Genomic DNA, 15,776 nt, shown 5'->3' with positions numbered 1-15,776 from the left:
ATATTGGGTTTTATAAATATAAAAAAATTATTGAAATACATACAACAATCATTTTTATAATCCCTAATAAATATATATTTTTATGTCTTTCCAAGTAGAGAATTTCAATTAACAACTTAACTCCACTATCTCGTGTAAATCACGCAGGAATGGAGAGCTCTGTTAATGTTTAGCCCGTCTTTCACCCAAAACCATCCAGGGGGCTGATCTGAAAATGAGTAGCAGCAAGAAAGAGAAGAGAGAAGAGAAATAGGGAAGTAAGTGTGAGTTCCTCTGTGAGTGTTATTTTTTTTCATCGCAGACGACACACATTTTCTATGTAAGGGTAAAGCTTCACGCCACCACTTTTAAACCTCAACTCTGCCAGTTGGTCGTCTGATGCCAGGTGAGCGTATGTCACATGTCTTTTTCAATTCAATTCAATTCAGTTCATTTTATCTGTCCTGTATCAGCTATCTTGGGTATATTATTTAAAAACAAACATGAGAAATAGATTTTCCTCAATATATGTAGTTGGTACTTTAATGTTACATTTTATACTTGGGTTTAACATTAATCTTGTTTTGCTCTTCTGTTTTGCTCTTCAACTTTCGTTGCCATTATCATGCATGCACACCACACACTTATCTGTCAGGAAGCATCACAAAAAGGTTCCTGCTAAACAACAGTGATTATGCTGATATTCGCTTGATGTATGTTTTGCCAAAGTAACTAACAAACAAATGCTGGAAATGCAACACTAAATGATTGCCTCCTCCATAAGTCATAGAGCAATAATGTTGAAGTCATCAGATCACCATATTATGTATGAAAACTAATTGAATAAGTCCATTATTAATATTTATTACGAGCATTTCACATTTGTAGGTCAGCATAGTTACTCTGACATTTTAGTTGTATTCAGAATTGCACAGTAGGCCTTATTTGAATTCTAAGATTAGATGATCTATATTCTTAATACAGGTGTATATTATGTGAATATTGCAACAGCAACAGTTTAATTGCTCCCCATCGCATGAATAAATCTATCCAACTCGCCTATCGCCTCCAACTTGGGGCAAGAGGCAGGGCACACCCTGCACTGGTCATCAGACAATTACAAGGCACATAGAGACTCACACAGGCAAAAACGTACACAGACATTCATACGATCACCGAATTGACCCAGACTGCCACGGGAGTCACTATACCACAATAACGTCAGTAAAAACTAAACGAGAGGAAAAATATAAAGCATGCAGAAAAGTAGCTACAGTATGATTAAACATGTACTTACGGTAATAAATATGATATACTTTCTTTTTTTTCCTTTTTTTTACAAAGAATGATGCATTCACGCTTGTAAAATTAGTATTTGCTAAAGTTAAAATATATTTCATTTGTATTATTTGAATCTTGACCATATTTTAGTTGAAAAGTGTATAAACAATGCCTATTAGAGCAGAGCTAGGCAACCTACGACCCAGGGGCCATATAGTCAAGTCAAGACAAGTCAAATTTGTACCAATTCACATCAGAGGTTATCTCAAGACACTTATAAGTATTGATAATGTATATGTATAATAATGGAGTAACTGATATTTACGAAGGATATGGACCGAGCACTGTGTGACTAAATAATGATGCCTGCCTCAAAAGGTTCATAATTGCCTGTAGTTAATAGTTTAAACTACATATTCTCAATTGGTGGATCGGGACAGCTAGCAAAAATTGCATAAAATTACATGTAGGCTATTTGTATTCAGATTTTTAGAAATAGAACATACAATACTGGGTAAGCGTCAGGAAATGTTACTTACTTGTGCTCTAGTCATGAGCGACTCTGTAAACAAAAACAGTGCGGCTCAGTCTTTGGCTAGCAGACGTCATAGCTAGCAAAGTGCTTTTGGTGCTTAGTCAAACTAATTTGAAACTGCATTTCAGCCTTTGGCTAGCCGACATCATTGCTAGCAATTTGCTTTTGCTTTTGGCGCTTGTCAAACTAATTTGTAACTGTGTATAAAAATGTAACATACTGTACAATGGCTATTTTTTAAACCAAAACAACAGATTTTATTGCTCTTTTGTTCTATAAAATGGGTCGAGACTCTAAAACAATAGGAAGATGCGGGTCCCAGGGTGACAATAGTTGAGAACCACAGGTTTAAACTGTAACTATACCGCAATCTGTGACTCTAAAATCAAACTAATTTTACAACATTACCCTGAACAATAAATAGTTTCCACATAATTTCGAAAAAGAGTACACAGCGGCCAAACCAGTATCACACCTGCCCAAAACTTGGGATCAAAACAAGTTGCATGATGTAGGTATGTTAGAATTACAAAACATTTCAAACCACCTATATCAAAGTAGAACATATCATTGAATAGAGATTTGTGACACGAATAAAATCAGACCAAGTTTTTTACATTTATCCATCCATCCATTGTCTATACCGCTTATCCTCACAAGGGTCGCGGGGCGTGCTGGAGCCTATCCCAGCTGTCTTCGGGCAGTAGGCGGGGGACACCCTGAACCGGTTGCCAGCCAATCGCAGGGCACACAGAGACAAACAACCGCACTCACAATCACACCTAGGGGCAATTTAGAGTGTCCAATCAACTTACCATGCATGTTTTTGGAATGTGGGAGGAAACCGGAGTACCCGGAGAAAACCCACGCAGGCACGGGGAGAACTTGCAAACTCCACACAGGGAGGCCGGGGTTGGAATTGGATCCACGACCTCTGAACTGTGCGGCGGACCTGCTAACCAGTCGACCACCGTGCCGCCTTTTTTCAAACTTTTATTTTAAGTATAATTAATTAAGTCTTAATAAATATGTTCCCAAATTGTCCACTCATGAATAATTGAAAGCATATAATTTCATAAAAGACAAAAACATTGTAGTCACCTTACCTCTGAAACTCACGAAAGAGCCTTGATTAATGGGTCGTAAACTCAGCCCATATTTGGACTTCCTGAATGGAGCGGGCCCACGTGTTGCCTGCACTTTCTTGTCAGTGGTGAGTGTGAATGTGTGTGTCATTGTATGTTTCAAGCTATAGGAGAACAACTGAGTTTGTACCATCAGTCACGCTACTGAAACTGTAAGAGGGATGTGATGTCCTGTTTATAGATTAAACTGGGGTGGAAATAAAGGAATGAGTGTAGAAATATAATGTGTGTGCGTGGTGCTCACCATCTTCACCATGTGCATTGAGAGGGGGAGAGCAGTGCGCAATTGCTCACGCACGCAGTTTAGAGAGAACACTGACTGGAAGTGTACCTGCATATAACTTCAACTAGCAGCCCAGTTTAAATTTACAGTAGCTTACCAACATTCAAAGATTGATGTATGATTTCAACAATACTTCCGTGACACCAATTACTACTTTCCTATCAGCCAAGGCTTTGACGTCATCTAATGGTGTAACAGAAGCGCACCAAATATTACTCAAACGGGTGAGTTTGTCAGAGAATAGTCAAAGATACGATCCAAACAAAAACAAAAACAAAGAGGTGAACTTGCGTATATAGCAAACTGTAAATACTAGGCAGGTCTTCACTCTGCGCACTTGTTTAATGGTTGCATCATATTGTTTTCAGAAAGTTAGCACGACCCTCAAAGCACAAACTGAAAATGGGGGGAAATGCTCGATTAAGCAACAAGATGGTACCAAGGAGGTGTCGCAACGGGGGAACTACATAGCGTGGGCGGGGTAGTAAAAGCTGTCATGAAGCCGACACTATGATAACTTCAATCGTGACGGATTACATCTGTGTTGAAGCCAAACCGGGCGACAAACAGTATCGCTGCCCTGCAAGGCTGACGCAACTTCCCCATCAGTCTGTCTGCATTTTTGGAGTCACTGTGAGTCAACTGTCGTTCATATTAAACCACACGCGCGCGCGCGCGCGCACGCACGCGAACGCACACGCACAATGGTTTAACAATGGAGAAAGTCATACAAGTGTGTATGAAAAATGCAATGTTATTCTTCTAATATTATGCATTTTATATTGCAAAAGATGTGATATAAAAGCTTTACTTTTTAGATTTTCATATTTATTTGAGGTGTTCCCGCGTTACAGACATCGCATTGTGAAAATTAAACATTTTTTCCAAAATTGGACATAAGTGTTTTTCACAGGACAGCGACGATATATGGGTGTTTCCGTTATGCACTTTTTAAAACGATACGGCATCATTTATTGCAAATTAATCACAATGGTTAACTTTTTTTTTTTTTACAAATATTTTTAGTCAGTGATGCTAGTTAAATTTTGCAGATTTTTTTTGCCTTTTTTTTTCCCAAATCTGTCCTCGTTTTCTGTCTAGCACAGCAGATTTTGAAAATAATAATAAGTACAGCGTGGCTACTTTTGACCCACTTAAATTTTTGTCATAACACTGACATATACAGTACTGTATTATCAAATGATGAATACCTCAAAAGATATATCTTTATGAAAATAAGCATGAATCACAAAGAAAGTGTTAATCTTGCTTGATGATCACCACAATGAAGACTGCTGCTCCGTGTTTGCATGGCTTGTGGTAGACTGACCGCACAGATGAGCGATACAAGTGCTCACATGAACTGTGCGATAAAAGGCCAAGTTCCAAATATCTGATTTGTCGTTACACTGAGCATACGCAACAAATTACAGGTTACATTGCTCTGCCGATCATTCATTGCAGATCACCACGGCGTGAACCATGTGTGATAGCATCTTGGAAGACATTTTCATTAAGCGCTCGCAGCAGAGGAGGAAAACGTCACCGTTGAACTACAAAGAGAGATGGTTCATCCTCACACGGGACAAACTCTCCTACTATGACTACGACGCAGACAAAGGGGTCAGTATGGATTGGAAAGCTGTTTGGCCTTTAATCCATATACCTGAGGAAAAAGTGTGCTTCTAGTATCCCTAGTGACATTATATAATTCTCCTAGTTAACAATAAAATCCAGCACTTTAGTAGCACTAGTAGCGGCAGCGTTGGATTGCTCACCCACTAATAGGGAACGTGAGTTGGGTTCACCGGAGACCAATTACAAATGAAATGTTATTAGTTGACTGTTTTAGAGCAACTCAAAGATTTATCAGTGAGTTCACACAACTGCAGTGGTAAATGATTTATAATGGTTTTGGATTTTCACTGTAGTTCGTTTTTATTTTGTTTTGACTTTTGTTTTTTAAATTCAGTTAGTTTTAAATAGTTTTTAGAGCAAGTGTGTTAGTGTTTATTTTTTTTGAAAATGCTTCATTTTAATTGACTTTAATTAGTTTTAGTTTCTTATTTATATGGAGCATTTGTGGAGTGAAAGATTTTTCTCTAAGTATTGTGTAATGAATTAAAGTAAACTACAATTGCTAAATGACTGTTTGACCTTCTTATGTCCTTACAGTAATAAATACCTGCATGTTTAATTTTAACTAACAATTAAACTAACTATTAAAATTCACTAACATTAATTGCGGGTCAAAGGCAAAAACAAAGGAGACTTTTTTCATGAAAATGTTTTTTCAATTTTAGTTTTAGTTATTTTGTGAATTTTCATGAACTATAATAACCTTAGGAATGAACCCCTTTCAATTAAATGGTCCAGAACCCAAATAAAAGTAAAATCTAGTTACTAGAAATAATGTTCATCTATCTATGCTATCATTGTAGCGTGACAGGCAAAACAATTGAATGCTCTTCTACTCCATGGCAGAATGCGCTTCATTATTCATATTTTATTTATTTTATTTTTCATATTACTTTATACTTTTACATCCATCTTTTTTTTACCAGTTACCACAAAACAAAATCCCAAGAAATTGTTTGTAAATGTAATGCCCGAAATGCGGAGCACAATGCAGAAGAAGAAAAGAACAGGAAGGTGTGTTGTATGTAATGAAAATAGGACGTCAGTAATCAGGAAGCAAAAACAAAAAACGTTTTTGTGGGGTAGATTTTCAATTTTACTTCCAATACGAGATGCTTTAAGACTTTTACTCAAGTAAATACTACAAGGTATCAAAGTTGCTTTTTGTTAAGATACTCAAGTATCACTTTGAGGTACTTTACAGGACTGTACAAAAAAGTAATAGCTTTGAAAATAATAGCTTTGTATTTGACTAAACAGGCCTAAATTCCACACCGAGTACGTAAACATGTGAGCATGTATGATTTTTAGGACATTTTTATTTGGTAGTGTGCTGTGTCCAAATGTAAATAAAATATTTGCCTTGGCTCCACAAAAGTTAGGAACCAATACTTTGGTGCATGATCAATGTTTCAATGTTGTTTACCTCTTTCTAAAAATAATTACAGCAAAGTCATACTTTTCCTGTCTGTCGCGCAGAAGCGAAAAGGCTTGAGGGGCTCGGTGGATCTGGAAAAAATTAAGTGCGTAGAAACGGTGCAGACGGAGCCCGGCACCCCGCAGGAGCGCATGTATGCATTCCAGGTAGGGTTCATTGATTTCGCCGAGTTGGAAGACAGTTTTCTTGGTTCTAATAATGAATAATGTGCAACAAGTGTAAGAAGTGAAAGTAGCAGAGCAGATGTGGGGGCTTTTGTGGTGGTTGCAGGTGTACGCCGGGCTACTCCAGTCTCACCACACAGGGATCAAGAGTGTGAGGTATCGGTGAAATACAGAATGAAAACTAAACGTGTTGTTGTTTTGAAGGTCATTTACGACGAGGGGCCGCTGTACATCTTCGCAAAGACAGAGGAGGTTCGGGCTCAGTGGATAAAGAAGCTGAAAGAACGTCAGCATGCAAACTGATATCATCACGATGATCACAACTTCTTGGCGGAAGTGTGTGCTCATGCAAATGTTCTGTGTGTGTAGTGGTGCAAACCAACAAGGACTTGATGCAAAAGTACCACCCGTGCTTCTGGATCGATGGCATGTGGCTGTGCTGCCAGCAGGAAGTCAAGCAGGCAATGGGATGTAAGGTTCTGGATAGCAAGAACGGTGAGGATGAACCACACGGCATGTCACGCCAAAGATTTGGCTACTGCGGTGATTGCCGTCTATTTCACTTAAATTATTAACTGATTCATGTAATAAAGTGTATCTTTGTTGATCTATCTATGCCAGTGACGTACAGTGACAGGCGGAACGACTAAATGCTCTCCCACTCCATGGCAAAAGTATTAATTCACCCGTGTAGCCACTTGTTGCCATTCCTACAAAATAATCCATTTGTGTTCAATTAAAAAGTTCCAGATTTTACACTGAGTGATTGCATTTTAGAGAAAATTGACATCATATTATCAATGTTTCGGTTCATATACTTTTGACTTGTTTCTACTGGTGGTGTGCAATAAGATTTTTCAAATCTACATTATGAGCACATTTGGATCAATAAAGGTTAGGAAATGCTGCACTACTGAACATCTTTCTTCCCCAACAGGCTTCATGTCTCGGAGGGGAACCCGTAAACCTCTGCCCCCGACTCCTTCAGAGGTAAACTCACATTTACCGATTCGCTGTAAAAACACGTAAAAGTAGAATGTCACGCACTAAAGCAGGGACGGGCCAAGTATAGCCCAGGGGTCACATACAGCCGGCCGCGTTCTGTAATCCGACCCATTGAGCATTCAATTCATCAAGTGTCTGGTAATAGTTATTTTAATTCATCCGTTGTTTTTCTGGAAATAAAAATCATTAAAAAAAACAACAAAAAAAACACCACACCCAAGGTGTTTCTTGGGATTCAGGAGGAGAATATCCACCTTCAGGTAGCAACAAAAGTTAAAAAGAAACAATTGGAGAGATCCCAAGACAAAGAGAGGGCAGACGTATTTAACGGTTGTGTCCTACATGGTCCAACCTCCACCGGACTTCGAACAACATATCGTCCTCACCAGTTGAGAGCTAGGTGCGCTAACCGCTAAGTTAAACGCACAGGCTGGAAGATGACGCAAGAGTCTTTCATTCTGACTCAAATGGCAATAACAGAAAAACAAAAATCGAACAAAACTGTGTCTGCCGTGTCTGCCAGTTACTCGGCTATCTCCTGGTTTACTGGTTTCCGATTGGTCTGATGTGACTCAAACAGTAAAAAGGCAAAATAAATTCCTTTAACAGCATAATTATCTGCATTTGTATTACGTGTCATTGTCTAATTTTGCTAACTAGCAACCAAATGCCAATCAAAACTATCCCAAGCTTTTTATGTTTGGCAGAGGTAACGATGCGTTATTGTCTTTAAGGACAAGCCCGGCCGACGGTTACCTCCGCAGCTTCCCGAGGCCGACGCGGCCTGCGCAGGCATGAGCGTCATAGCTCAGTACAACCACCCGGCCATGATGTCTCACGACCTGGAGCTGACGAAGGACGAGGAGTACACCATCCTGGACATGTCCGATCCCAACTGGTGGAAAGCCAGAGACAAATACGGGTAAGTGAGACTTAACCCCGAGCGAGGTTGGATACCTGACTAATAACTGTGTTTGAAAATGTATTTTATCTTGTAGAAAGGAGGGTTACATACCCAGTAACTATGTGGTGGAAGCTGGAAACGGCTTAGACAGATATGAGTGAGTGTCAACATGAGTATGCTTCGTCAGAATTCATCATCTGTTTTGCATGTTGTGTAGAAAAATACCAAATTCCCTTAAAAATTCGAGACATTTTTTTTTTTCTATTTTACAGTTGGTACTGCAAAAATACAAACCGCAGCCGGGCAGAAAAGCTACTGAAGACTGAGGTAGGTCTCATTAAAAGGGAAGTCAACGCAAACATATTTTTTTCAAGAATAAGCAAGCCCACTAGTTGGCATTCTGATAAATATTGTGTTTGTGGAATCCGTGTTAATCCACTCATTTTTAGCCATCTCTGGGGGCGGCCATTTTGTCTTCTGTCGACTGAAAATGACATCACAACGGCTCACAACGACCAATCACGGCTCAGATTCAGAAAACAGCTCAGCCGTGATTGGTCGTCGTGAGCAGAAATGGCTAAAATTGGGTGCATTTTGCTGCTTAATTTATATTCCACAAATGCAAAATTAATCAGAATGCCCTTTTTCAACTAGTGGGCCTGCTGGGAACATATTCTGGAAAAAAATATGTTTGGGTTGACTTCCACTTTAAAAAGTTTCAATATCATTTAGCCCAGATCTCATAAATACAACATCAAAAATGCTTCTATATTTTTAGCATGGCTCTCATAGGACTATAATAACAGAAATGGACCCTGATGGAGGTGAGGGATCCCCCTGCCCCCTCCGTCCAGATACATCCACTTTCTATAGATCGCAAGTAGAGTATTTTTCAAATTTGTTCATCCTAGTCTCTGGCTAGCTGGAGCATGTCTCAGCTGACTTTTGGTAAGAGATGGGGTACACACTAGACTGGTTACTAGTCAATCAATCGCAAGGCTCAACACAAGGCAAACGTGCTGACCACTATTTAACACGCTGCCAAATCCGATACAATGCCTTTAAAAACACATGCTCAAAGTTGATCACGACCTACAGTACGTAATTGGATTGCCTCACTTCTTTCACCCTCAGAACAAAGACGGAGGATTCCTGGTGCGAGACTCCAGCAAGCCAGGGAAGTACACGGTGTCTCTGTTCAGTAAAGGAGGCGGGTGAGTTTCACTCTGCTGCACACGACACAAGTTATGGTACAACATCATGTATACGCTGGATGTACCACAAAAGAAGAAGTATAACAGAAACAGTGGATGGGGTCACATGTAAATTGTCTATGCAAAACCACTCTTATCTCCCTGACTCCATCTGCTCTGTGGATCAGAATAATACTGCATAACCTCAAACATCATGTGATCATTTCCTTCTTCCCGTCCGCAGAGAGGCTGGTGGCATCTGCAAACATTACAACATCTGCACCACCCCGCAGGGGCAGTTCTACTTGGCCGAGAAGCACAACTTCAACACCATCCCGGAGCTCATCAACTACCATCAGCACAATGCCGCAGGTTCACTATATTCATCTCCTAAATATATGAGTAATCTCACACAAGCATGCCTTTTTTTAAGGGTCCCATATTACAGTTTTTTTTATATATTTTTTTTTTAGTCTTTGATTCTTTTATCGGGTTTGCAAGATAATTTGGTTGGAAATGAGCAGGGTGCCTGTTGGACGCCGTTGGACATTTTTCCCAAGCTGATGAGGCATGGAGCAACCACAAAATGGACATGTACTTGAATATTGAAAAATCGACATCACAACGATGCCAAGAACAAATCCTCTTGTTTTGTAGGCCTCTGTTTTCCAAAGGCTACTGAGTGCAAACAACAAACCGTCACAGACTAATTTTGACCTATGTTATGTAAAAAACAGTGGTCTTTAAATGTGCATTATTCTTAATAACATATTTGGCCTACTCTTGAGCTTGATTATATGTTATACTGTCATGTTCTCCCCATCACTAGGCATGTTTAGCAGGCTGAAATATATTGTGTCCGACCGGGCACAGCCTCCATCCACAGCAGGTCTTGGCTATGGTAAGTGGCACTGAGGAAAATGTGCAATGCAGTGTATTTAAATCAATGTATTGAATGTGTTTTTAGGTCAAACATTTGTAAAACATTACCCATAATGCCACAGGGGGGTGAAACGTGCAAGTAAAAATGACGATAACACTGGTTAGCAAAATAGCTAGTGATCAAGGTAGATAGATGGATGGATGGATGGATGGATGGATGGATGGATAGATAGATAGATAGATAGATAGATAGATAGATAGATAGATAGATAGATAGATAGATAGATAGATAGATAGATAGATAGATAGATAGATAGATAGATAGATAGATAGATAGATAGATACATAGATAGATACATAGATAGATAGAAAATAGTTTGACTAAAAGGAACATAATGCTATAGCTAATAGCATTCTTTAGTTGTTGACTTGTTGGGTATGGCGCAGGTTTAAAGACTACATTACCCAAAATGCCATTGGACTTGGAGAATACTTCATTCAACTCAACTTTACGCACAACATGAAAATATATAAAACTGTAAAGGTTTTATGACATGTCAGGATTGAAATAACAGTAAAAACACAACAAAGAAGACACAAATCTTGTTTGTGTCGCTCAGGCATGTGGGAGATCGACCCCTCCTGCCTCACTTTCATTCGGGTTCTGGGTACGGGTCAGTTTGGCGTGGTTCAGCACGGAAAGTGGAAGGGCCAGCATGACGTGGCTATCAAGATGATTAAAGCCGGGGCCATGTCCGAGGATGACTTCATAGAGGAAGCCAAGATCATGATGTAAGCGCAATCAATCGGTCACCTGGGAAGGGGCCTTAATATGACCTTGCCCAACGCCCTAAGGCCGCCGCCACCGTGCATTACACATGATGTGGTATGTGTTGGATCACAAGCCCACTATTTCAAACTAGGATGCTCCACCACGAGAATCTGGTGCAGCTGTACGGCGTGTGCACCAAGCAGAGCAGCATCTACATTGTCACTGAATTCCTCTCCAACGGCTGCCTGCTCACCTACCTCAGGGAGGGCCTCAGGCAGCACCCCACTTCCGTGCAGTTCCTGGAGATGTGCAAAGACGTCTCCGAGGGAATGGCCTACCTGGAGTCCAAGCAGTACATCCACAGGGATCTGGTGAGAGGGCACAGACTGTATCATGAGACTCGCTACAGTGGACATTTCTCAATCAAGTGTGTATTAATTTCCGCCCCAGGCTGCCAGGAACTGCTTGGTCGACGGCAACGGAACAGTCAAAGTGGCCGACTTTGGCTTGTCAAGGTAGAATCCCGCTAATGGGCTAAAAGTTCAGGGCTAGCAAGGCGTTCTCTATTGGCTTAAACTCCATCAGAAGCGCTAACCTACATTTACAACCTAAATTATAATATTTTTTCGATGAAATTGTATTCATTTATTCACAGCTATATATTCTCTTGATTTTGTAGTGTTTCACTTGGCTGAACTGCTTACTGTCTGTTGTCCCTGTTAGATTTTTTTGTCAAATCAGATTTCAATGTAACGTGCTAGTAGTGGTATTATGAGGTGGATTAAATCCTTACCGAATGCCCTGGTACTACATACACAGCCCCCCCACTTATAATAACAACAATATCTAACGTTAAACATCTTCAGGTACGTCCTCGACGACGAGTACACAAGCTCTGCGGGTTCCAAGTTCCCCGTACGCTGGTCGCCTCCCGAAGTTCTGCTCTATTGCAGATTCAGCAGCAAGTCGGACATTTGGGCTTATGGTGTGTGATCGTATCGTCCAAAAATCCACTTTAAATCCCCTTTGCCGGTACATGCTTCGGTTCATAATTTGACATGTCCATATGTTTCCAGGGGTGCTGATGTGGGAGGTGTACACTTTGGGGAGGCTTCCGTACGACCGTCTGAACAACAACGAAATCGTGTCTCAAGTGTCCGGAGGCCTCCGACTGTACCGTCCTCAGATGGCGTGTGAGAAGGTCTACAGCATCATGTCGTCGTGCTGGCTCGATGTAAGTACAAATCCACATCGGAAACATAGAAATACGTGTGGCCACATGCTTGACTAGTATTTAGCACAGCTCACAGTTCTGAAGTTCAAATCTTAAGTTTGCATGTTCTGTGCTTGTGTGGGTGTTGCTCTGTGTACTCTGGCTTCTTCTTGCATTCCATAAACATGCATGTCAGGTTAATTGAAGACTCTAAACTGTCCCTATAGGTGTCAATTTAAGTGTGAATAGTTGTTCGTTTGTTTGAGCCGTCCAGGGTGTAGCCCTGGGATAAACCTTATCTGTAACGCAATGAGGGCCTAAAACATATATATATAAAATACTCCATGAAATCTCCACATTTTTTTCAATGTGGATGTTTTCTGACAATTTTTTGGGTCAAAAATAGGTTGATGAAAATGTAATATACCAACTTCACTGTTGTATTACATACCCGTAGGATCTTATTTCCCTTAGTATATTTTAATATTTGGGTTCTTGCCTCGATTGTATTTTAATGTTGCATAATATTGACTTTATTGGGCCGGTAATGAAAAAGAATTACAATTAAAATTAATTAATTAATGTGAATTAATTCACAAGATTGTTTTATGTGTGTTTAGCATTTTATGAAATTGTCAAGTAATTAATTTGAATGTGAAATACAAACCCAAATTATGAAGTAATTTATTTGTTGATTTATTTAATGTACATATAATTACGATATGCGTTTGACGGGTGTTATTTTTCTGTTTTGTTCATTTCAGAAGGCCGACGAGAGACCCACCTTCCAGGAGCTGGTGTTCACTGTTCAGGATTTGCTGTATGAACTGCAGTAGATTACAACAGCTGTAGCCTGGAAATTGAACGCAAACATTTACAATAAATAAAACATGCAACTGTAATTTACCGGTTTGAAACAGTTTATTTAGCACTGACGTTGACGAGCATCGTACGTTTAACCCTTTGCCATTCCACCTGGCAGTTTTACCTGAATGAAAGGTGCACCCAAAGTAAATTTGATGATGTACTTGAACCATTTGGAGTATCGGCATAGTTTTGGTCTCTTTTTGAATATAACACTTTGAATTATTCTCCTCAACTGTCAGCATCTTTTTAAGTGCTACTGGCACTGAGTTATGGAAGTTTGAATACATAGAAGGCCGTGGGGCGTCCGCGGGTCGGCCATCTCTTATGTATTCAAACTTCCATAATTCAGTGCCAGTAGCACTTAAAAAGATTCTGACAGTTGAGGAGAAAAATTCAAAGTGTTATCTTCAAAAAGAGACCAAAACTATGCCGATACTCCAAATGGTTCAAGTGCAGCATCACTGGTGCACCTTTCTTTCAGGTAAAACTGCCAGGTGGAATGGCAAAGGGCTACGTGGAACCGTGCTTTTTGAATGTACTGTATATCTAATTGTACAAATAAAAGTTATGCCGGACTTTTCACTTAAGCGTCTAACATTATACTTAACATACTGTACCGTAGTAGTAGTACTGTACATCCAAAACTGGGGTTGTGTGCAATGAAAGATGACGTTTCATCGATGTCATACGACCGCGCCATGTGATTGGTCCGTTTGCTTCCGGTCCCACGACGTCGCACATAGATCCACGTGAAGGTCAGCATTTGTATCATAGCTCTTCAGTCGTGGATTTATTCGGACTTCCCTCGACTTATACTCGAGTATGGACGGAAAGGCGGCGAGCGCGGACCCTCAACTGCAGCAGTTCATCGAGATCGAGTCTCAGAAGCAAAAGTTTCAGCAACTGGTGCACCAAATGACTGAAGTGTGCTGGGTATGTGACTATGTGTGGACCTTACCAGCTAGCTTTGACAGTGGTAGGCTAGTAGTTCATAAACTATAGGTGAATTATTTTCTCCTCTTTTACAATTAAGTAATGAAAAGTACTGTACAGCACAGTAGATGCTAACACGTAGGCCCAACACGTACACGACCGTTCGTCTGCTTTGCCAAGTGCTGCAAAAGCTCTAACTCGTTGGGATGGAACTGTCTACAAATGATTAAACTCTGACTTGCGTGTGTGTGTTCTGTAATGCGTTTTACTTGATAAATAAATGAACAAGAAGTTCTGATACAGCTAAGCTAGTCAGAAAGTACCGGAAATGTGGTGTGTTCAAGCGCCTGTCCCAGCAGCGGAATTACCATTGATGTACATGTGGGTTGATTGGTTAGGCTGAGACCTCATTTATGACTTGCGTATGTGGACTGGTCCAACAGACATGTTTCAAGTATTTACGGCGAAACCCAAAATTTGACATAGATATTAGTCCAAAAGGTACGTTCCTAGTGTTCTATACGAACGATATGTTGGCTAAAGTAGTGCACTGTCATCTTACATGACAAAGTTTGCACGAACAGTCACAGCATCTTAATTTCCAACCGTCTAGGCATGTCTCTTCGTGGTCGATGTTACAGAATGACCATAGTCACTCACTATTTAACAATTTTATTCCGAACAATAACATAACAAAACATGAATACAACAATAGCATTTGGGGGTAACGACAGTGTGGGCACTGTATTTATGGCATCATCTCCATAAAGCTATTGGGTATAAGTTGTTTGACGGCTCGACATCTACTTGAACACCTGTACAGACTGTTTGGACACACTTAACAAATACGTGTTAGAAGATAATCTCACCGTTCTGAGTTCAGCGCCCTGCCACAGGGCTGTAAGTGAAAGCACGTGTGTTTCATGCATTCATGTTGGGTGATGCATTTTAAAGGATGCCAAGATTTTTTTCAGTAGCATCCTAATAGTCTGTGTTGTGCCCCCACCAGGAGAAGTGCATGGACAAACCGGGGCCCAAACTGGATTCTAGGACAGATGCGTGCTTCGTCAACTGCGTTGAGAGATTCATTGACACCAGCCAGTTCATACTCAACAGACTGGAACAGACGCAAAGGAGTCGGGGGTCTTTCTCGGACAGCATGGCAGACTAACGTGTGCTCTGAAGGACACTTGCAAAACCACACCCATGTTAGGATCTGACATGTAAACTAAACAGCAGTGTTTTGTCAAAAGTGCCTCACATCAACAGCATATTTGTTTTCCTTTGACTTGGAAAGACCGTCCTGATGCTGGGAGTTTGTTTTTCGTTAATCGTGTCAACATGGAGATCAGTTCAGTTACCCGGATGGATGTCAACTGACTTTGCGGAAAACATCTTAGGAGAAGCAAATGTAGGACATCGTGCCTGCCAGCCACAAACTTGAATTATATTAAGACGACACCTTGACCGAGGATGTACGTGTGCTTGAACTGTTAAAAGTTGGATTGTACATATGAAATAAATCAAGTTACCAATTATTTGTT

The 15,776-nt window shown here is 40.3% G+C and overlaps 2 protein-coding genes and 1 long non-coding RNA gene across 4 annotated transcripts; 2 read left to right on the top strand and 1 right to left on the bottom strand.

Annotated features, from left to right (window-relative positions):
• The first annotated feature begins 225 nt into the window (after positions 1-225).
• Positions 226-13,338, top strand: btk (Bruton agammaglobulinemia tyrosine kinase). Its single transcript, XM_086015840.1, has 18 exons — positions 226-385; positions 4,688-4,846; positions 6,341-6,445; positions 6,668-6,749; positions 6,833-6,958; positions 7,401-7,453; positions 8,203-8,390; positions 8,467-8,529; positions 8,645-8,699; positions 9,507-9,586; positions 9,810-9,937; positions 10,395-10,466; positions 11,068-11,239; positions 11,371-11,590; positions 11,670-11,734; positions 12,086-12,204; positions 12,296-12,453; positions 13,197-13,338. Exons 2-18 carry the CDS (start codon positions 4,706-4,708, stop codon positions 13,266-13,268), a joined length of 1,899 nt encoding a protein of 632 aa, XP_085871966.1. The 5' UTR covers positions 226-385; positions 4,688-4,705; the 3' UTR covers positions 13,269-13,338.
• LOC147151713 (uncharacterized) lies at positions 8,056-14,447 on the bottom strand. 2 transcript variants are annotated; one of them, XR_015082414.1, is made up of 4 exons: positions 13,917-14,447; positions 13,217-13,285; positions 11,477-11,587; positions 8,056-8,363 (listed from the first exon to the last, which is right to left on the bottom strand). It is a non-coding gene; the product is annotated as an uncharacterized LOC147151713 (long non-coding RNA). The 2 variants fall into 2 exon arrangements; XR_015082413.1 differs by lacking the exon at positions 8,056-8,363 and having other exon boundaries at positions 10,232-11,587; positions 13,917-14,445.
• timm8a (translocase of inner mitochondrial membrane 8 homolog A (yeast)) lies at positions 13,990-15,770 on the top strand. Its single transcript, XM_086015925.1, has 2 exons — positions 13,990-14,232; positions 15,242-15,770. The coding sequence occupies exons 1-2, from the start codon at positions 14,122-14,124 to the stop codon at positions 15,401-15,403; spliced, it is 273 nt and encodes a 90-aa protein (XP_085872051.1). The 5' UTR covers positions 13,990-14,121; the 3' UTR covers positions 15,404-15,770.
• Positions 15,771-15,776: the final 6 nt, after the last annotated feature.

This window comes from Filicampus tigris, chromosome 2 (genome assembly GCF_054856515.1).
Source record: "Filicampus tigris isolate MCC_2025a chromosome 2, RoL_Ftig_1.0, whole genome shotgun sequence".
Lineage (NCBI taxonomy): Eukaryota > Metazoa > Chordata > Actinopteri > Syngnathiformes > Syngnathidae > Filicampus > Filicampus tigris.
This window is presented reverse-complemented; position numbering and strand designations above follow the sequence as displayed.

Coding starts and splice junctions, on each gene's coding strand:
- btk (XM_086015840.1), top strand. CDS start 4,706: ATGTGTGATAGCATCTTGGAAGACATTTTCATTAAGCGCTCGCAGCAG. Junction 6,750..6,832: donor GATAAAGAAGCTGAAAGAAC/GTCAGCATGCAA, acceptor CTGTGTGTGTAG/TGGTGCAAACCAACAAGGAC. Junction 11,591..11,669: donor AGTACATCCACAGGGATCTG/GTGAGAGGGCAC, acceptor TTTCCGCCCCAG/GCTGCCAGGAACTGCTTGGT.
- timm8a (XM_086015925.1), top strand. CDS start 14,122: ATGGACGGAAAGGCGGCGAGCGCGGACCCTCAACTGCAGCAGTTCATC. Junction 14,233..15,241: donor AAATGACTGAAGTGTGCTGG/GTATGTGACTAT, acceptor TGCCCCCACCAG/GAGAAGTGCATGGACAAACC.